This window comes from Euprymna scolopes, chromosome 21 (assembly GCF_053919585.1).
Source record: "Euprymna scolopes isolate OS-2025 chromosome 21, ASM5391958v1, whole genome shotgun sequence".
NCBI classification, from domain to species: domain Eukaryota; kingdom Metazoa; phylum Mollusca; class Cephalopoda; order Sepiida; family Sepiolidae; genus Euprymna; species Euprymna scolopes.
In genome coordinates this window covers 71,759,871-71,782,731 of record NC_136502.1, presented here as the reverse complement: position 1 = coordinate 71,782,731, position 22,861 = coordinate 71,759,871, and the positions used below count along the sequence as shown (strand labels likewise).

General features: G+C 32.2%; 1 protein-coding gene across 2 annotated transcripts in view; it reads left to right on the top strand.

Annotated features, from left to right (window-relative positions):
• LOC145242476 (rhotekin-like) overlaps nucleotides 1-22,861 on the top strand; it is a 384,744-nt gene that overhangs the window by 358,423 nt on the left and 3,460 nt on the right. For both annotated transcript variants that reach the window (XM_080105534.1, XM_080105535.1), the window contains 8 exons: nucleotides 1,903-1,956; nucleotides 3,023-3,143; nucleotides 9,948-10,107; nucleotides 12,035-12,066; nucleotides 13,839-13,936; nucleotides 15,724-15,830; nucleotides 19,745-19,870; nucleotides 21,806-21,974. In XM_080105534.1, coding sequence (XP_079961660.1) covers nucleotides 1,903-1,956; nucleotides 3,023-3,143; nucleotides 9,948-10,107; nucleotides 12,035-12,066; nucleotides 13,839-13,936; nucleotides 15,724-15,830; nucleotides 19,745-19,870; nucleotides 21,806-21,974 — 867 coding nt within the window. The remainder of the gene's footprint in view (nucleotides 1-1,902; nucleotides 1,957-3,022; nucleotides 3,144-9,947; nucleotides 10,108-12,034; nucleotides 12,067-13,838; nucleotides 13,937-15,723; nucleotides 15,831-19,744; nucleotides 19,871-21,805; nucleotides 21,975-22,861) is intronic.

The following is a 22,861-nucleotide window of genomic DNA, read 5'->3' as shown; positions in this document are numbered from 1 at the left end:
TGGTGATCACTGTGTAAAAAAAAAAAAAAAAAAAAGTAGGCGCTTATGCCATACCCTATCGAAGGCCTTCGATATGTCAAGAGCAATTGCCCTGAAAAGGAAGCCTTTGTCAAGAGATTCACTGATCCTATGAGATATAACCGTTAGCACATCTGCTGTAGATCTTGCAAAGCGGAAACCATATTGCATGTCACTAAGAAGATTTTGAGTTTTTTTGTGTGTAGGAGGACACTGACACCTTATCACAACAAAACTAATCACGATATATTGAATAAATTCAAATGACACTTTTTAGATTGCTTTAATATCGTTATATAATATATATAGCTAAGTTTTTTGTTTTTCTCTAAATTTGTTTGAAAACAGTTTCATTTTCATAAATGAATCTTGCCGGACTGCTGGAAAACTGTTTTGTGGTACCAGTTTTCAAGAATTCTAGTGAAAGAACTGACCCATTAAATTATCGCCCCATTAGCCTCCTCCCACTTTTCGCCAAAATATTTGAGTCCATAATTAACCAAGCTCTTACAGATGCTAAACTTCTGACTGACCAACAATATGGATTTAGGCAAGCCTGTTCCACAGCAGACATCCTAATTGTAATCTCAGAACGTATATACCATTCACTGGACAAAGCGGGGGGAGGGTAGAGTGGTAGATCTAGATATATCTAAGGTTTTTGACAGGGTATGGCATGAGGGTCTCCTCAGGAAAATTAGATCATACAGTATCACTGGAAGAATACTTCTCGACGATCGTACATCTAAACAATATGATATAAATGTGGGAGTGCCTCAAGGGTCTATCCTTGGACCTCTATTATTCCTAATATTCATAAATGACCTCCCCGACAAAATTGCCTCTGAGATGGGTATATATGCTGATGACACCACGCTCTATAACAGACACCATAGGAAAACAAATGAACACATATCTAAAGAAATGACAGAAACACTAGAGGATGACCTCCAATCTGTAATGGAATGGGGGCAAAAATGGATGGTAACATTCAATGCTGCCAAGACTAAGCTTTATTTCTTTTAATAATTACAAGAAACCTTCTCTACCACCAATAGCAATGGCCAAAGACTCTTTATCTGAGAGTACATCTTTTAAACTCCTTGGCCTAACGTTCACAGGAAACATGAATTGGAACAATCACATTGAAAGCATTACCAGGATCGCTGCGAAGAAGGTAGGCTCTCTCTACCCTGCTAGAAAACTACTAACACCCAAAAGTATCCTGTGCCTCTATAAGGCCACCATTCGCCCATGTATGGAGTATTGCTGTCATATTTGGGATGGTGCATCTGCTGCTAGTCTCTCGCTCCTAGACAAAGTTCAAAAGAGAGTCGCCAATCTGATAGGTCCTGAACTGTCATCTAAACTTCAGTCTCTGTCCCATCGACAAAATGTTGCATCCCTCTGCCTGTTCTACAAGTATTTTAATGGTGAATGCTCTGACAAACTGCAAGCATTTGTGCCCCCATGATGTAAACACCCTCGACAAACCCGACAGGCAGCTAAATCCCACCCCTACACAGTAGAGATCCCTAGATGTAAAATAATTTTCTACTCCAGTAGTTTCTTCCCCAGAACCGTTAAACTTTGGAATTCCATTCCAGGTCCCTGCTTCCCCAACTGTACTGACATGCAGAAGTTCAAGTGTAACGTGAACCAACATGTTGCTGCTCAACTCCCTACATAGTATCCCAGTAGCGGTTGCCCCTGATAGTAGCCCCCTACACCAAAGTGGCAATGTGCCTTGTTTGGGGTGAAAATGTAATTTAAAAAAAATGAAATTGTAAAGAATGAAAAAAATTTTACAAATTCTGAACTTTCAGTTTTTTTTATCAATTCATGATTTTGTTTGATTTTTTTTTTTTTTTTTTTTTTTTCCAGATATAAGAATTCCTCTTATGTGGAAAGACACTGACCATTTTAAGAATAAAGGAGGTTCGTTTTTTCTGTTTCTATCAAAAATGAATGTTTTATTTTTCATAACTCTGCTGTTTGTTTAAAGTTAAATTTTGTAAATTTTAAATCCTAATAAAAATTTCTTTGTATTTGTTTGATTACAAACACAATTTTGTAGTCAAACAATATTGAAATAAGATACATATAAAATTTGCTCACTTTGAGTCTGTAAATATTTTTTTCTTTTCAAACTATTTTTAATCACATTTGTAGTTATATATATTATTTCATTATGCATTAAAGTGATGCATAATGATTGCAGTTTTTCTTTTGAAATATCTATATTATTAAAAAAGTGTTTAATTCTAAAAATTAACTGAAAATCAATTAGGTTTATTTTGAAGAGAATCTCCCAAGCAATCTCCACTTTAATAACAGCCGTTGATTTGTTCAACTGATTGTAGACTTTCAGCACCATTTTTTTAATGACCAATTAACTTGATAATCTGAAGGATCCTCAAAAGGAAAATATAGCAGATAAAAGAACAAATTCCATCCTTTGTTGATTGTAACAATGTTCATTTGACAATGTCGTAGGTCCACCTTTTTTATGGTCTGCAGTGACTGTTCTTCATCTACACTGTTAAAGGATTATCTTGAAGTGATCTTGCTACATGCTTGTTACATCTTAGCATATTCTTGATCACCTTGGTCAACAAATATTTGTAGTGACTCACATGTTACAGACTTTCTCAATTCTGATGTTCAAGGTTTTCTTGAAGCATCACTTTACCACTGCTGCCTGTATTCATCCTCCATAGCTCAACTACCAGAGTCCATAACTTACATGCATAATATGTTTTGACTGTAGAATCACGTTTGGGACTTCTGTGAATGATTTCAACTGTTCATGATGTGGTGCATTATTTTTTAAATTTTGCATCAAAATGAATTTGCGTTTATTTCACTTTGTTACAATGAATACAAATATTGCATACGTACAAATCATGCTATAATTTCTTTCATTCCTTTCCTTTCTTTTAGATAACATGTAAAAGTTAATAAAAAAAACACCTTTGTTTTTGTTTCTTTGTTTTTTTTCCAGATCATCGCCGTTATGCTGTTTTTTGCCTGATCAAAATTGGCACAGAAATTTATGACACAAGTCTGATATCAAGTGTAGATCGTAGCATGACTGACATTTCATTTGATGACGTCATTGTCTTGTGAGTATCATTTCTTTTTACTTCTCTTTTAATGACAGAATTGTTTATTCATAGGATACACTGTTGCAAAAAAACAAACTCCTATTGGAGAATGTAAATCTAATAATAGGTTATGAATCAGGATTACACTTACAGTGTTCAGGATAGCATTGCTGATCATCAGCAATGCTAAGCAAACCAAGAATTTAGTGGTCCAACAATAACATGCATATATGGAGTAATATTTCTTATGTTTGTTACATTAAGTGATAATTGGTTTAATTTGTAATGTCATCAACAGCCAAAATAATAGTGTTTCAAAAAGGCATTATGAAACTACAAAGATGAACATAGGTTGTTGTTTTTTAATATTTTCTCCAGTGGTAAAAGCTGTTGATGTGGAATTATCCCTGAATGACAGCTGGTGGCAACAAAGTATCACATGTTATCACACGTTGTATAAAAAGGGGAGTGACGACTGTTGGACACATGTCAAACTGACATAGGTGTAAAAAACAAGAAATAAATTAATCTGACTGATCTTTGAATAAAAAGATACAGGTTGCAGAAGATTCAAACATTTAACTTTGTTCATATGTGCATCAAGGTTGCAGACTAAGGTTCACACTCATAAGAATGCTATAGCTCAAAATCAGATTTTTTCATCTCTGAAGAATCAAGTTTGAATATTGGATGACTTTAAAATAAAGTGATGTATATTTTAAAATTCTAAGAGTCCGAGTTGAACCATACATAATCTGACTCTGCAACATTAATAGATGTGCCAGACAGAAAGAACAAAAATTATAACACTTTCTTTTCTTTTTTTTTTTTTTTTTTAAACCATTGTCAGAAAGAACTGATATTGAAAATAAATGCACTACAGTTTTGTCTTAGCTCTGTCATAGTCCAGCCAAGATAAACTTCAGGGATGCAATAAAAAGATTTCAGTTTTGTATTCATAAAATTGCGCTTGTATGATATATTCTCTTAATGCTATGGAAAGCTGGTATTCAGCAATGGATTTTCCAGAATTAATGGGTTACAAATTTCTGTATAGCATAAATGGTAGTAAAAGAAATCTTAGCCTGGAGTGATTAAAACTTTAAATTTCTTAAATATTAAAAATGAGGATGACATAAAAACGCAACACTGGATGACATAATAAGGCTGTGAATGTTGGTGTAATTCTTATAAAGAGGAATTAAGAGTGACTTTTTTCACCTAAGTTTATAGATCAATTCACTATATGTTAGAATTACACTATTACTGATTTATTCATTTCTTTACAACTTTTTTGTGACATCTTTCTATGCTGATGTACGAAGAAAGGTTCCAAATATGGCTGTGGATTTTAAAATCACTACCTCTGACATGATAAATCTTCTGCAATAGTATCAAATATATAAATTTATCTTATCAAATTTTAAAAGTCAGGCCCAAGTAGTAATCTGTCTGATATAGCGATACTTGATTTGGACTGGCTTACTTCGTGGCTTGGTGGGGGATACCCTTTTCTCTACCCTGCAGCCTCTTTCCCACAGAAGAGACGTAGCGAGCCTGTCATTCTTCTATCGTTATTTCGATGGCAAGTGCTCGTCTGAGCTCCATTCTCTGGTCCCCCCTCGCCAATCTTTTTCAAAAAACACCCGACTAGCTGAAACCACCGTCAATAATTTTCCCCACTCCCTATCTGTGCCTAAATCAAAACGTAGATTCCATGAACAAAGCTTCTTTCTTAGAACTGCACGCCTGTGGAACTCTGTTCCGCTTGCCTGTTTCCCTCCCGACTTCAACCTGGATGTCTTCAAGTCCAACACAAACAAATTCCTGATGAACCGCCCCCCCCAAGTAATGACACCTTACCAATTCTCCAATACTATTGCTACACTATCCCTTTGATTACTGTACATACAATAACCCTTATCCCCGAGTGGCCATTGGGCCTTGATAAGTGGTGAACTCCATGTAAAAAAAACAAAAAAAACTTTTTCTTACTTTCTCTGACTATGTTATTGGCACAAGTATATTTTATTTTGAATCAGCTAAGAAAATTTTTAGAGTGAACATTTTTTCTCTTACTCACCAAATATGCTTAAAAATTAAAGGGAAGTAATCACATCATGTGTGATTTCTCCTGAATTCTACAAAAGACTATATAGTTAAAGATTGTATATTTGAAAAATATACAATCTATTTTTTTTTTTTTTTTTTTTTTTTTTTTTGTTAAACAAAAACTTGAAACATTCTGTTAGATAGTTTTAGTTTAATTTGGTTAGGAAGACAAAAAAATGGTTATAGTTTATCGTTGTACCTGGACAATTTATAATCTTTTTTTTTTGTGGTTTCCACTTCTCATTTTGGCTTCCTAAAAATAGATTTATTCATGATTAAATTCCAAAAAATGTTTTAATCTTCTCTTTGTTACAAATTTAGTCAAAATGTCGGTTATATTGTTTTCAGATGCTATATAATTAAGAGTAATAGATTTTTTACTGATTTCATTTCTTATGAAATAATATTTGGTGTCAATATGCTTTGACCTTTAATGAATCATAGTTATTTCCTAATAAGACACTACTCTGGTTGTCACAATGAATTGCTATTGGTTTTTTACTTAGATCGGGTTTTAAAATAGATTTTAGTTTTGAAAAATTGCCTCTTGTGCTGAGTACATAAGTGCAACAAACTCTGCCTCACATATAGAAAGGGCAACAATTTGTTGTTTTTTAATTTTCCAGGAGATCATAGGTCCAGTCTTTGACAGTTTAAAACAGTATCCCATTATACTTTTTCGATCCTTAGAATTACCCAAATATGAATCTAAAAATTCTTCTAAATTTAGGGGATTTGTCGACTTTTTAAATACTAAAGATTGTTCCTTGGTTTCTTTTAGATAATGAAGGACTTATTTTGCATGAGTAGAATGCACACAATGAGTAGAATGAGTATTTTGCATGAGTAGAATGCACTTAATTGTCGGTTTTGATAAGTTTTGAAATATGTTTGTTACAGTGTAACATATATCAGGCCTAGTGGCAGTCATCAAATAGATCAGACTTCCAATAATTTCTCTGTATAATCGATTGTCTATTAATTTAGTTTCGTCTCTGTATTTTTATTTATATCAATCTCAACGGGAGTTATACGTGGTTTATAATCTTCCATTTCAAAACTTCAGCAGGATTTTGTCAATGTACCATGATTGGTTCATTGTTATAGTTTCGCTTTCTCAAGTAAACTTTATACCAAGGAACCCTGACAACTGTCCAAGATCGGCCATTTTAAATTTTTTCTTTAATTTATTTTTAACATCTTTTAAAGTGTTGTCACAGTTTGAGATGAGTAATATATCGTCAATCCAAAAAAACAAAATCAACAATATATTATCTATATTTTTGGTATACATGCACATGTCTACAGGACACTGACGGAATTTTTGTTTTACTAAATAATTATGGAGTGTTAGATTCCAATTCTGAACGCTTTGTTTTATACCCTGCAGTGACTTATTCAGTTTTCATACAAAATTTTTATTTTTCATTTTAAATCCAGGCAAGGGTTGGGGGTAAATATAAACCTCACAGTCAATCGGAGCATTTAAATAAGTGTTTTTTACATTGATTGTATTGAGCGGTAAGTTGCAATAAAATTCTAATTGTCGTTAAATTTGTTGTTGGTGAGAATTTGGCAAAATAATCGAACCCAGAAATTTGGAAAAAAACCTTTTGCAACAAATCTTGCTTTAAAAGTTTCACCACCAGAGGCCGTGATTTTTTTCTTGTAAAAATCTAGTGAGAAGAAATTATATTCTTATCCTCGGGTTTCGATACCATTTTATACGTATTATTTTCAGATAAAGCTTCCAATTCAGATTGCATAGCTTAATTGTCTCAGTATAACTTTCTGGTGCGCTTTTCAACAAGTAACAGTAATCTATTGCATAGTCTTGTAGCTTTTCAATTTTTAAGACATCTGGCCTTTTTTTTATCCCTTATCGGGTATCCACATGTCGGGTTAATATTTACATCAGTAGATTTATTGCAAAAATAACACTAGGTGATATTTCCTCACATTTTTCGTCCACTGGTTCTTCACTTTTAAATTAAATGTGTCATTAAATTTTACACATCTAACTTTTTTTACGGCATTTAGTTTGGAAAATAGATTAAGTGCGCCAGGCTGCTTTCATTGTAACTTATGAAAATACCTTTTTCACTTTTATTATTTAGTTTACAGGTATTTTCTATGAATGTGAAGCAGTTCAAACCAAATTTCAATTTGATAAGTAGACAGCTTGCCATCTCAAAAAGGGTGCGCCATGCTGTTTCAGTGGTGCCATTTTGAAATAAGGAATAAGGTGCTGATTTCTCGTGCTTAATACGATTGTTAATTAATAGAAGTTCAAAATCTTTACTAGTAAATTCAGTTCCATTGACTGAACGAATACATTTTACTGAGTCTACAGGGCAATGTCAGCTAAATATTCTTTCGTGGCGAGGATAGTGTCAGATTTAAACCTGAATAATCGTCAAAAAAATTTAATGCATACCTGAAATTATCTCTTCCCATTGGACTTATCGGGCCTGCCAAGTCACAGTGTACACGTGTGAGAATTTTTGTGGCCTTTTTGTCTGGTGTTTTGCTTATATATTTCATCATTTTATCCCTGTGCATAAACATCACAATTTGGGAGATCGTCTGAAGGTATTATTTTCATGCCTTCGACTACATTTGGTAATTTTTTAATATCAGCAGTATTGCAGTGTCCAAGAGTTTTATGCCAGGTTTTCAAGTCCTAACAGGCGGGTTTTGAGGGAACAATACTTTTTAAATAATATAGTCGGCCATTTTCTTTAATGTCAAATACAGTATATATCAATTTTGACTTGTTATGACCAAACTTTATAGTCGTGCTTTGTTTGATGGTGGCCTGTACAGGAAATGTCTTGCTTAAATGTAGGTATGAAAAGAGCATTTTTAAGAATACAGTTACAAATTTCACCTTTATTATTTTTTAGGGATATTTTAACATCACCTCTGTTCAAGACTATATCATTTATTTGACTACCGTCGGCAAGTTCGACAAAATGATTCTGTAGATTAAAGTTCAAATCAAAATTAATCAAATCAGATTCCTTGATAACGTGTGCTGTAATGCCACAGTCTACAAGAAGATTTTTACTCTTTGTCGTACTGCCAAAGTTACATGTGAATAGAAATGTATGTTCTTGATGAAAGTTCTTAACGTTTTTGATGGAGTCCACTTCTAAGTTTTTATAACAACATTAGAAACTTTTGTGATTGGATCGTTCACAATTATAGCAGATAATTTTATTCTTTTTCTTGGGAAAATTACTTTTAGGGAAAACATTGCTGTGAGATGTGTAATTTGGATGTGTCAGTTTTTGAGAAGCATTTTTGAACTTCATGATTATGTTATTATTGCTCACGAGCATCTGATTCGTTTCTTCGTAACTAAACAATGCCACTTTAAATTCACTGAAAGTTATGGGTTTGTCTTTTTGCATTATAATGGTTTAAAATCAGCTGTAAGTCCCTTAAGTGTCATTGAGATTAACAGGCTATTGTTTATTATTTCATCCAAGAGTTTTAATGCATTTGCTGTTGTTTCTGACCTCATAACAGTCAGTAATAGTCTCGTCTTCGTTACGTTTTAGAGACCTTAGTTCTGGATATAGATATAATTTTCAGTTTCCCTTTAGATGATGTTCTCTTAATATGTTCAATGCTTTACATCCATCCAAGGCATCTCTTATAATTAGAGACAGACTACTGTTATATAAACATTGAATCAGTTCTACAAAAACAGTCATGTTCTTTTCGATAAATTCGGGGTTAATTTATTTATTGAGAATAATAGTCTGCAATAAATAAATTAATATAAATAATACTCATCTCAATAATGAATTCCAATTAAAAAAATATAAAAAAATTTCAGGGTTGTTAGGATTCTCTGGTGAAGATTGAATAACTTGTGTAGTTTCCGTATCCTTAAATACCCAGAAATTTCACCAGATTCCAATCTGTCAAAGCAAAGTTGATGGCTGAGCCCATAATCTGTTAATTGTTGAGATATTATGTTGAACAAAGATGGTGGTAGTAAATCAAACTCTTTCCTTTTTTTCCTTCCAATTTTTACCGTCTGCTCGTTTGCTAGTATCTCAAAGATGGCAGCAGTAGATCCAGTCATGTAAAGATGGAGACTGACAGTGAATTGAATTGAATCCAAAATTCAATATTTTTATAATGAGGTCAGAGGCTTCTCATTGGTTGATTGTCCTAACCGTAGTTATAAATAAGATTGCTCAAATGTTGGTAGTCATACCCTCCATTATAAGCAAAAACATTTTAACAATTAATCTAATATAAGAAATATAACTGGAAACCTCAGAGTAAAACGCATTCTTCACCTGACGGTGGCTATTAAACCAACAAAGAATGAAAAAGAAAGAAAATAATCTACACACCACGACTATAGACATAGCATGTCAACACAACATAGCTACTAACAAAACACATGCGACTCATTTGTTGCGGTGTGAAGAATTCCTGATAATAGTGATATCCCTAAAGGCTACAACATGGTCATTTCATGTCCAATGACAACAAATATCTGTCAAGCTTTCTCTGAATTAATCAAGCATCATTCTGAGTCCTTTCATAATACTGTTCTAACATCCAACTGAGAATCTCACTAACCTTTTTCCTTGATTGGATTTTAACCTTGATAAATGATGAACTATTTAGTATAAAAAAAACAAAAATGTTTGAAATAATTTCTTTTTTTCTTTTTTCTTTCAGTGAAAATGTTCCAAATGATTATAAATGTACATTGGAAGTTTACTGTCATAAATTACATGAAGATCTAACCATTGCAAGCACACCGAAAAAGATTCGAAAGAAAATAAATGATTTTTCAGGTTCTGTTGGAAGAAATGTTGGTAAAAGATTGTCAGGATTGGTAAGTACTTTTTTCTTCTTCTTTTTTCCTTTTTTGGATCTTTTGTTTATCTCTTTGGTTATTGTGTGTATGTTATATATATTTTAGACAATTCTTGAAGTTACAATTTACCTCACATATCCTAACAATACAACGAGTTTTATGTCTCTTGGTGGCAATCACCAAATGTTGCTTCTGCTGTGGTTTAGTTCTTGTTTGAATTATGTGAATGTAATTATTTCAATGCAACAATTACATTCAAATAGTAATTCTAATGCAACAAAGCCACTATTTGCCCATGCATGGAGTATTGTTGATACATCTGGGCTGATGCATCCAATACTAGTATCTTACTATTTGACTGGATCCAAAAAAAGAATCTCCAACTGCACTATCAACCAAACTCTAACTCCTGTCCCATTGCCGAAATATTGCATTACTTTGCTTGTTTTGCAAGTAAAGTAATGCAATATTTGCATTGGAATGTGCTCTGACAAACTCCTACCACTAGTTCCCCATCGATGTACATGCTCCAACTAATCAAACAAGCAATAAAATCCTACGCCTCCACTAGATACCAGAAAGTTTTTGCTCTAAAAATTGATTGCAAACTTTTGGAATTCCCTCTGTGTTTCCTGCACCCTGGCTGTACTAACATGCAGAAATTTAAATATAATGTGAACAGACATCCTTGCTGTTCAAAATCTTACATAGTGATCTTGTAGGCATGGCCCCAAATTGTAGCCTCTTATATGCCCAAGTGATAGTATGCCTTGTTTGGAGTGAATAAGAGTAAAAAATATATATTTAAAATACATATGTTTAAAATTTTCTTATATATAATTTTTTTTTATAACACAAAGGTTTTTGTAATAGCTCAATAGTGTAGAACTAGAGCTTATTCAATTTAATATTATATAAAAAAAAATGCAGGGAAAAAATTTACATAAATTTGTCAAAAAACATTTCTTTTTTTTTAATTTACATACAATTACTTCGGCCTGCCTCAAACGCATTTATTTTCATGATATACAGAAATTCAAAATGTACGAAATATCAATTTTCTTGATGAGGCTTTCATTAGTGCCTAGAAATTGTTCAACCATCATTTATTTATTTTTTATTTCTTTCATATGTTATTTTTATATATTATATATTTTTCCTTTTCGTCATATATTTTTCAATTTTTGCTCATCGTGCAAGAGAAAGTATTTGCTAATGTAACACACCAATAGAGAAGTGGATATCAACTGGCCAGGAGTGCATTTACCTCCCCTGGGTGTTAATTAGAATGGGTTTCAAAAATACAAATGATAAAAAAAAAACGGTCCCCCTGCATCTGGAAACCCTGAAACTCTTGGTGGCCAACTCCAAAGCTATAAGCTAGGAGTTAATTTTCACTTAATCACTTACAATATGTATGAGGTTTCTTTTCTTAATCTTGCTTATCTGATATATAAAATAAAGTCAGTCTGTTTATCATTTCTTTGTCACAATAGGTTTCTTACTGCAAAATAATTGATTCTGATTTATCATTTTATTTTTTCTGATTGTTGCAACATACTGTCAAGAGGAATAATATCCAAGCCTTTCAAAAAATACTTTGTCCAGGTTGGAATTATTTTCAAATAGTCACCATCTTAAAAAAAAATGAAACATAACTTTGCATTCCTCCATACAGAGTTACTTCAGTTTGATTGGAACAAAAAATAATCTTTTGGAAAGAAAAAGTTGGTATAGTTTAGAAACAGAAAAGGAAAACAAATTGCAAGTAACTATCCTACCAAGCAACATAGAATAAGTATAACTAATAAACAATAAAAATGCCTGTGTGTCACAGACAGTCATCTCCAAACATTTAACGACTGGCATGTTTTATTCAATGCAACAGTTGTTTATTCTTAACTGAATCCGATTTTCAATGCGTTCAATTTTTTGTCTTTTTCAGAATGATGCTGACATTCTTGGAAATATGGTTTTGTGAGTAAACATCTTTTTTCCAAATTTTTCTAAACTTAAACATAACAAACCAGTGAATAGATTGACAGAGCCTTTTAATGTGTGTTTACATCTAAAAATGCAATTTTAATTTATTTTTTCAAAATTAAAGCATAATAGACCAACTGGTAGATGAACAGCATCTCTTATATTGATGTGAGAACACTTCTAAAAATAATTAAAAATTAAAGAGTTAATCAGTCTTATGTAAATAGATCAAGGGTCAGTGACCTTTGTCTCTATTATAAATTGACAACACCTGCTGTCCTTCTTGTCTAACTCATGAGAGGAGATCTGAGATAATAAATTGGTACAGGAATTGTGGCCTCTATTCTATATGGAAAATTTTTAAATGTGCAGCCATACAGACAACTTTATATATATATATATATAGAGAGAGAGAGAAAGACTAAAATGTATATGCTTTTCCTGTGTACATAGTTTTGCTAGGCTGGTAGATCCACTCATAATATAAGTGGCATTCTTAGAATTACATAATATTTATACAAATTATTTATTTAAAAACTATATGTTGACACACTATATGTATTTATAGACATGTTTTGAAATATTACATAAATCACATCAAAGCTATATAATTATTTTTTAAGGCAATGTTTTATGATCTATTTATGAGAAAAATCTAAATAGCTCAGTTCGTAGAACACAAAATTAACGATTTCAATCTTTTGGTTTTGATTTCCAATCATAGCATCCACTTTATTTGTTGTGAATTTATTATTGCAATATTTCTCATTTTTAAAAAGTTAAGTCATTTTGGTATCAAAATGAGACAAATTCTACAATGTATTTTTTCGTTTACAAAAATTGTGACTGACAGACATACACATGCAAACACACATACAGACATTGACCCTTATTTTATGAGTGGATATAGCAAATCTAAGTGTACATATAAATGTTAGAATTGTTAAAGTTTCCATGTAGACTCATATAACTGAAATTTTCCTCAATGACTTTTCTCAAAGTATTCTATGTCGAATGGTGTGTGCCAAATTATGAATATACAAAAGAACATTTTAAAGAAAAACTTATATTTTCATATTTACTGATTCAATTTTTTATTTTATTATTTTAAAAATAATATTTGTTCATTTATTCATAAATTGACACACTTCACTCAATGTCACTTACTGAAACATTAGGTATATAATAATAATAATGATGATGATGATGAACTCATCATGTAAGTACAGTGCTCAGACACACTACACCTCATCAAAAACGCATGTTTAGTACATGAGATAATATACAATTGTTTGGTAAATGAATAATGTACACGTGTGTTTGTGGAGAGGGTGGTTGGGTGTAGGTTTAGCAAATTGTTGAAAGCATGAGGATTTTAAAGGATGCAGTGTCTTGGCAGCCCACAATTGATGCAGGCAATTTGTTCCATGCTAGCACAGTTTCCAGTATAACAAAAATTTTTCCAAAATTTATAAAGGCTGAACTGTATTCTGAGTTTATAGACGTGTTTATGCATGTTCAACACATGGAGATCAAAAAAGATGCTCAGGGTTTTTGTTGGTTAATAATTTTGTGCGCCATTACCATATCAGCTGCTAGATATTAGAGCTCTAATGAATTTAGCACAGGGAAACAAGGTTTTTAGAATTCTTATATGTGATGCTAAAATTTTTTTAAGAATTTTAATCTTGAATTTAATCGAATATTACTGCTATTTAAAGTACAATTATTTTATTTATATTTTATTATTTTTAATCTATGATTAGGGGACCAAAATTTGAACTTGTAACGAAAGGTTCCCTGACCCTTGCTGATGCGGATGATACAGTGAGAACTTATGACTTAACTATGGAACCAACTGCAGGTGAGCTATTGATCATTCTGTCATTTTTTTTCTGAAAATTTTGTTTTGTGATCTCCTTTACCCACTTTAAAATCCAGGTAGAAAGCCTTTAGACACATGGATCTCTTCTATTAAAGTCCGAAGAACCTCCGAGTTAAGGAAATGGATCCATAATTAAGTGTAATAAAAAATGTTACGTGAAAATATCTTTGTTGTTCTTTCATGTGTGTCTATCAGAGTGAGGGAAGAGTATCTAAATTACATTGTTAATTCCAAAGAGAAGTGAACATAATGCCTATTTAAAAAGAACTTTAATGCCTACTAGACACTATCCTCGAGTGTCTAAGGTCTCTCTGTACAAGTGTTTGCCTGTACAACCTGGGATGAGGATACTTTTTCCTACAAGTAAATCTTGATTAGATATCTAATATAACATAGTATTTGAAACCCAAATAGCATCCCTTTGGAACAGCTACCCATCATCGGTTTATAAAAGGAATGATGCACTTTCTTCAAATTATGTATTTCAAGTAACAGCACTAAGCTGGATACTCTACCAGACCAGATGAATTCTTGTCCAGGAATCTGGTAAGATCAAGAAACTACAAGAAAGATATAACATATTAAAATGGTCAATTGAGGAGCGGAAAATTATGTTCTTCATTTCTTTAGTAACTCAACATTTGAGAGGTAAAGGAGAACTTTAATGGAACCCTCAGATATCTATGTATCTCATATAGAAATCAAGTGTTAGCCCCCACTTGTTGTCTGTATCTGAATGCAGTGCTTGATCTCAACACCGATTGTAGTGTCAATCATGTAGTCTTGGTTACTGCTGTAACAAAAAGATTTTCCTTCCTAACAAAATCAAAACTAAAGTTTAAAACATGCAACAATGTTTTATGCTGAGACGTTATAATGATACTTTATTCCCCTATCAAACAACAGACTTGCAAATCAGGACAAACATATCTTCCAATTAGACACAAATAGTCTATCAGCTTAAGGTCCATCTCTCACTGACCCACAGAAATTCATTGATCTCTTTGCTCATCCTGCTGAAATATATGTAGATAGCACTTCGACCACACTATGAGACCACTTGAGATTTATAAGCTCTTAATCTATGGAGTTCCACCATCTGGTGTGGACTTTACTTTTGCAAAATCTAAAGTGACTCGCAATTACAGCCTGAAACCTCATATTCAAGAAAATATTATTACAATGAGTCAGCTGATTTCTTGTATAGCCCTTAGATAAATATTTTCTATTTGCGATCCTGCCGTTTGCACCTATGTATCCCATTAAATATGCAGTATTGTCTCCGTTTACATACATAACATTTTACTGTAATGCAACAAATTCTTATATATTCACTTTCCAGAAGTAAAATACTCTAAACTAAAAACGAAATGTAATCTTCAAAAATAAGTGTAAAAATCTGGAATACTTTACCTGTTTTTTTTTTTTGTTTTTTTTTTTGCCTGTTTTATTCTGTTGATGGCATTGGTTAACTCAATTCCATTAGAATTAACTACTGACAGGAGGAACAATGTGGAGGTTACCAACATCTAAAGTGAAAGTGGTGTTAATGAATCCAACTGGGGTCTAACACACCACACTGAGCTGTCAGTCAAAACCAGTATCCATTTTACCATCTTCCAACATAACTGTTAACATGAAAATATTTGGAAAAAAAATTTCCCTGGATAAAATGTTCAAGCCAACAAATGAAGTAAAATAATACTTTTTCTTTCCTTTTCATTTTTCAGCTTTTAGTAATAATTAATTTTATTCATTTGTTTCAGATGGCAATACATATGAACTGCCCTTCTTTGGTCATTACTGTTGTCGTCTTGCAACATTACCTCACTGTCTGACACAGGCAGCTATGACAGGGTACCTCAATCTGTTGGTAAGCTTAAAGTATCACCATTTTAAGATTTTCCTTTGTCTTTTACTTCATCAATTAAAAATATGTTTTGCATATCATTTTTGTGTGTATTGGCTTCTTATAAATTCTAACTCAAATTAAAATAACACTTCCATTGAGAAAATAATCTCTATTTCTTTATTCATGCATTTAGATAAGGCTGGAAATTATTAGCTCCTATTTTAATACCAATTTTTATTAACAAACTAGAAAAAAAATATGATCTAATTAGATAGTTTGAATCAAGAAAAGTGAGTTTTCAAAACCAGTTAAATTTTTATAAATAAAGACAAAATCCAAAATTAGTCTTTCTCTTCCCCTCTCTCTTTCTCTCTCTCTCTCTCTCTCTCTCTCTCTCTCTCTCTTTCTCTCTCTCTCTCTATATATATATATTCTTTATCTCTCCCTCTCTCTTCAGATATGGGCTGAATGGTATTAATACTTGTGTTGTTATTCTTTATATAATCTTCTGTTATAGTTAGTTTTATTACATTTAACTGTTAGTAGAGAAAGTGACAGAAGCAAGAGTAGATAGGCAATGTATGAAATAAGAGCAGAAGAGGCTTTATCAACATAAAGTGAATGAGAGATGGAAACATGTAAGAAATAGATGACTTAATAAGTAAATTGTGAGTAAATTGCAAACAATGGTTAATTAGAATAAGTAAAATGGATTTTTTTTTCAAACCCCAATCCCAAAACCAAGGAATATCTTAACATGTATTTTATGTGGTTAAAATATATAGAAAAAATATCTTATGGAAATAAATGTTGATTAACTGAGCTTTGGTAAAATGATAAAATATTGATTCGAGAAGTTGGTAAAAAAATTTGCATCATCAGTGTTGCATCCATGTACTTGTTTTATGAGTATTTCTTAGAATGTGCTCCAATGAACGCTGCACTTGAATCCCCTCAACATAAATACCCTTGATCAACCAGATTAGCAGCACCTCTTATAGAAGTTCCTAGACGCCAGAAAACTTTCTACTCTAATAGCTTCTTTCCTTAGATCGCATGCTATTAGAATTCCTTTTATGCTCACTCTTTCCTTGACTGTACCAACATGCAAAAATTTAAACGTAATGTTAACAAACATCTTACTGCACAACTCTCCATCCAGATTACCCCATCCCATAAATCTAGCTCCTATCACAGTATCTTATTCATCAGTGGCAATATGGCTTGTTTGGAGTGAATAAGGTTGAAAAAGAATTAATAACAACTCCCATTGCCAATATTTATAATTTTCTTTTTTACACTTGTGTTAACTTAGGTAATATCATTAAATAATTAATTTAGTCCGCATTTGAGATTAAACAAAGACAAAGACAAAGTGAAAAATGAGACTTACTGGATTCATACCTACACTTCCAACAGAGGGATCACCTGTATGTGGATGTTGTTGTATGGTTAGTTTTCGAATTATGCGGTTCATTAGTCAAGCATTAAAATACAATACCTACATCAGGTGATCCCTCTTTTTAGCTGAATTTGTACAAATAATATATTACCCAGACTCTGCAATAAATCCTTATTTAAATGCCTTATTTTGTAAGGATTGTAAAGGAATAAAAGACAATTTAAATCTTTGTGTGCTTGATATCCCTCCCTCATCTCTGTGCCCTTTTATAACTCAATGCATCTGCTGTCGGTTTTTCTCAGATTTTTAGAACCATTTTCCATCATCTTCACTTAATTTTTTTCTTTTTTTTTTTTACAAGAGTTGTTGAAGGTGGTGGGGCACCTTTGATGATGCTAAGTATTCACAGGCGTGTTTGTTAGTTTTTTTTCTATCATCTGACGACCCCCATGCACTGACTATAAAAAGTTTTTTGAAAAATCATCAGAGAAAAGAAAAAATGATGACCTGCTATACATTAAACGTGATGACTCTCATCTGGGAGTGACTAACCAACAACAACAACAACACTTGTAGCCACACCTATTAAGTTAGATGATACTATCATCGCTATATGGGAATTTGCAGAAGGAGGGATCTCTCATTGTGTATGTAATAACATATGGGGATTAGCAGGTAGATAGGAAGAGGGTCTCATCTTGTGTATATTTATAATTAAATGGCACTGGATTTTTGCAGATAAATCAAAATTTATTTTTTGTTGCATGAATCATAATTATTTTTATGGCAATTATTTCATTATGTCAGAATAAAAAATATCAAAACAACAGTTAAAATAGCTTAGATTGCTTTATTTGAATGTTTATTAATAACATTGTGTGGCCATTTTTATTATGTCAATTAATTTGATAATTACACTTTTTTTTTGCCATTAATTGAATATTTATTGAAATCAAATGTAGTAGTTTATAATTTTTTTAATCCTGTTTAAAAAGAAATAATTACAAAATTAAATCCACCATAATACATTTTGGTTTCTTCATAAACAAGTCAACGATTTTAATATTTTGGTAACAACTGACAAAAAAATAATTAATTTGTGATCTTTTGAAATTTGAAAGCATTTAAATGTTGATTAATTTTATAGAGATTAAAAGAACATTATCTTAATAAAATTAATAATAGTCTTGTAATAATTTGGTTTAATTAATAATAAAATACTAATTAGATTTAAATTATATATGGGTGGGGGTAAAGAAGACTGCCCGGCAATGACAGGTATTTTCATGTAGTTGCACAAACATAGATAATTACTATAAACATAATACTGGTACTTTCTACAACACAAGCAAAACATTTTCATCGTTTTTAAACATCCGTAGATCTATCGTTTCCCACAGAGAGTTTCTTGGTTTGTCCATGTCTTGTGTACGTTTCAAGAACAGTTCCATCCTGGCATGGCACCAGCTGCTCAGGGCAATAAAACCAATAGGCATGTTCCCTTACATTGAGTCAATATGGTGTCAGCTATAATCAGCTATGCATCGGCTGGTGTGGGTCTGGTCGTCTTTACGAGCAGCATTTCTATCGTTGTTAATGGCAGACATGAACCTCTGCTGCTGAAAACTGAACACTTTACAAAATAGCAAAGAAGAACATTTTTTATAAAAATATAGATTAATTTTAACAACATAGGAGCATTTTAACTAGGACCCATTGAGACCTGATGTGTGCAGGCTTTAACTGCTGCGACTTGCCTGCTCGACGTTCCGATTTCAACTGTTTTACAATACGATTCAATTCTCCTTTTTTTTCAATGAAGGAAGAGACGAAAAGGGAGTGAAAGAACGAGAGAAAGACACAGAAGCATAAATTTTTTTAATACAATTAATCAAACTTGTGTTTCTGAATTTTTGAGATGAGGATTAGTTATTCATATTATTAGGATTCTTTGGATTATGGTTCTCATCTGGAATGTAGTTTTCACAATGTTTACATTTACGTAACTGACTTTCTTTAGGTGTATTTTATTGAACTCTGGAATGTTTCAATCGAACTTGGGAATCTGCACAGAATTTAGAACAGAATCTTTTATTTACTTCATGGGGGTGACATACTCTTGTTCTGTCAGCCATGACTGGATAGAAATCCTAAATAATCTGCAATTGTATTTTTTGGTTACCCACACTAAGGATTGAACCATCAACTCTCAAGAAAATATCACTTTACAATTGAATTTTTCCAAGTACTCTAACCATATTTAAAATTTTATTCTAATTTTAAAAAGGTAAAATTAAAAATGACATTTACTTTTAGTTGGGGCTGCCTACTTTCTCCATGATTTTGTTTCATAAAATTCTGTCATTTCACACAAAATTTTTTTTCTTCTTCCTTTTGTTCTTTTTGTCAGTGTTTTATATATATATATATATATATATATATATATATATATATATATATAATACATTTGTACAGTTGTATTTTGTTAGAAACCGTTTTTAAAATTGTCTTCCCCAACTTTTCTTTTTGATAGGTTGATAAAGACACTCACAAACAGAAACGATATTGGTGTGTTTTAAAGAATTTGGAATTGGCCTGTTACCTGGCACCTGAAGATGTTGGATACTCCCGCCCACAACTCTGTATCGCAATCACCAAAGTAAGGGAGTACCTACTTTCTATGTTAAAGCTAAGTTATCCTTAGAAATGACCATTATGAAAATGGCACGATAACCATATTGAGTACCTTGCAATCAAACATTTCATCAATGAAAACTGCAATAGATAAATACATTAAAAAGAAATGGCTATAATGATGAGAAAATGACAAATAAAATTACTGTAAATAAAAAAACAATTTTGAAAAAAATTGAAGACCACTTAAAAATCTTTAAAAAGAAACCTTTTTTTAAGGATGGATTTTAAACTCTTCCTACTTAAGGTTACTAATACTACAATCTAAAAGGTTATGGAAACAAAAAGGTACATTCCAAAAATTTTATTTAAAAATTTGCATTTTCATTAAATTAGGCTTTTTACACATGATCAAAATTATAAGACAAAGGGTATAAATTGTTAGATTTATGGTAATTCTAATGTTTTTAGTTCAATTAGAGATTAGCAATCACTGTATAAAGGTGTTACCATACCTAAAGCAAGAAAACTAACCGAAGTTGAGCGCTCTCGAATTCTAGGATTCCATAAGCAAAGTTTGTCGCAGCAAGCGATAGCAGCTAAGGTAAATCATAGTAAAACTGTTATTTGCAACTTTCTAAAGAACACTGAGAATTATGGAAAAGCAAAATCCTTTGGTAAGCTCCCAAAATTTCTCCTGCATTGAGTAGGAGAATAAGACGGATTGTTATGAATGACAGAGGACTTTCTTCTAGTCAAATTAAGGTGGTTACAGATGCTGATTGCAGTCCAATAACCATCAGATGACACTTACAACAAAAAGGCATGGTAAATAAAAAATGTAAACAAATTCCTTAATTGCTTCTACGTTACAAAATGGACCGCTTAAAAATTTGATTGTGATTACCAAACCTGGGACGTTGAGAAGTGGAAAAAAGTCCTGTTTTCTGACGAGAAAAAATTTAATTTAGATGGTCCTGATGGCTTCCAGCGATATTGGCATGATAAAAACATGCCCCTTGAAATCTTTTCCACATGTCATAATGGCGGAGGATCTGTAATGGTATGGGGTGCCTTTTCTTACAGAGGGACGATGGAGCTCCAATTGGTGCAGGGTCGTCAGACAGCAGCTGGTTATGTTAGCATGCTACAAAAAGCATCTTTGATGATGGAGGATTATCGTTTGTGTGGGGATGGATGGTTATTCCAACAGGATAATGCTGCAATCCACACTGCCTGACAGACCTTGAGCTTTCTACAAGAAAATGGAGTCCATGTCTTGGGACATCCTACATGCTCACCGAACTTGAACCCAATTGAAAATGTTTGGGGATGGATGACAAGAGAGGTTTATCGAAATGGCAAACAATATTCAACAAAAAAATGAACTTCATAAAGCCATCTTCAGAAAATGGAGCAGTATCCCCCGCACCTTAATTCTAGCATGCCCCAAAGAATTTTTGAAGGTATCAAAAGCAGTGGAGGTAGAACTCATTTTTAAGTTTGATTGTTGAATGTTTTCATACACTTTTTGTACAATTTAATAGAATTTTTGTCTCTGGTCTTATAATTTTGATCATGTGTAAAAAGCCTAATTTAATAAAAATGTAATTTTTAAAAATAAATCTTTGGAATGTAACTTTTTGTTTTCATAACCTTTTAGATTGTAGTATTGGTAACCTTAAGTCGGAAGAGTTTAAAATCTATCCTTAAAAAAAGGTTGTTTTTGGGGGGGGTTTTCAAAGATTTATAAGTCTTAAATTTTTGATAAGTGCATGTTACTGAAAATCGGATTAACATAAAATACTACAATGGAGCTAAATTAGAATTTTTTATATATATATATATATATATATATATATATATATATATATATATTCATTTATTTAATGTATATACATCCTCTCTTTTTGCATCTCTGTTTTTATCATATGTTGCATATATGATTTCATTCTTACAGAGTACCCAGGTGTCTGATGCTGACCCACGTATCACCCAGCATCCACATACATTCCATGTCATTACAAAGACGCATACAGGCAACAGTACGGAGCATGTGTTATCTGCAGATTCCAAAGAAGAATCCGAAAAGTGGTGGGATGGATTTCAACAACACTTACTTGATCAAGGTATATACATGCTCACTTAGACACAAATGCTTTCACGCGCGCACACACACATCCACACACACACACACACACACACACACACACACACATATTAAATTTAATATTATTATATAAACCAAATCAAATGTAAGCAAACAAAATTCTCTCAAATTCACCAAAAAGTCAGTTTTTTATTTGCAGCATACAATAGCTTCAGTCTACTATCAAGGTACCTGTAATGTTCAAAATGTAATGTTCAAAATGTAATGTTCAAAATGTACAAGACATTTTTATTTTGCTTTAAAGCTTCACTGCTCACTCATTTTTTGACCAAATTTCAAACAATTATCACAGTTTATAGATCATCTTCTTTGCTATATTGTGAAAAAAAAATTTCAGTTTTCATTCAGTAAAACAAAAGTTATGATGAATTTACTGGTGTTCAAAATCGTAAAAATGGAGGTGAGCAACGTTTTTTATGACTGGTTTCCATAGCAACTACGTTGCTTCAATGATTACTGTTGCTATCAATTCACCGCTTTTGCAAAAAGAGAAGCAGTGAACCCAAAACACTAAATGTTAAGGGGTCAAAATTGAGGTCAAAGTTAAAAACAATTTGACCTCTGCGGTCTCTACCAAATTACTCAGCCAATTTTTTGTCTAAACATTTGACATGTTACATAAAGTGTATTCAGACATAGGACAAGCTTTTTAATCCAATTTTTGATGAAAATTTGTCTGCCAAGAGGTCAAAGTTCAAAAGATTTGACCTTTGCGGTCTCTAGCAAACTATTGAGCCAATTTTTAGTCTGAACATTTGAAATTTTAGATAAAGGATATTCAGACCTGCAGCAAGCTTTTTAATCAGTTTTTGGGCAAAAATCTGACTGCCAAGAGTCAAAGTTGAA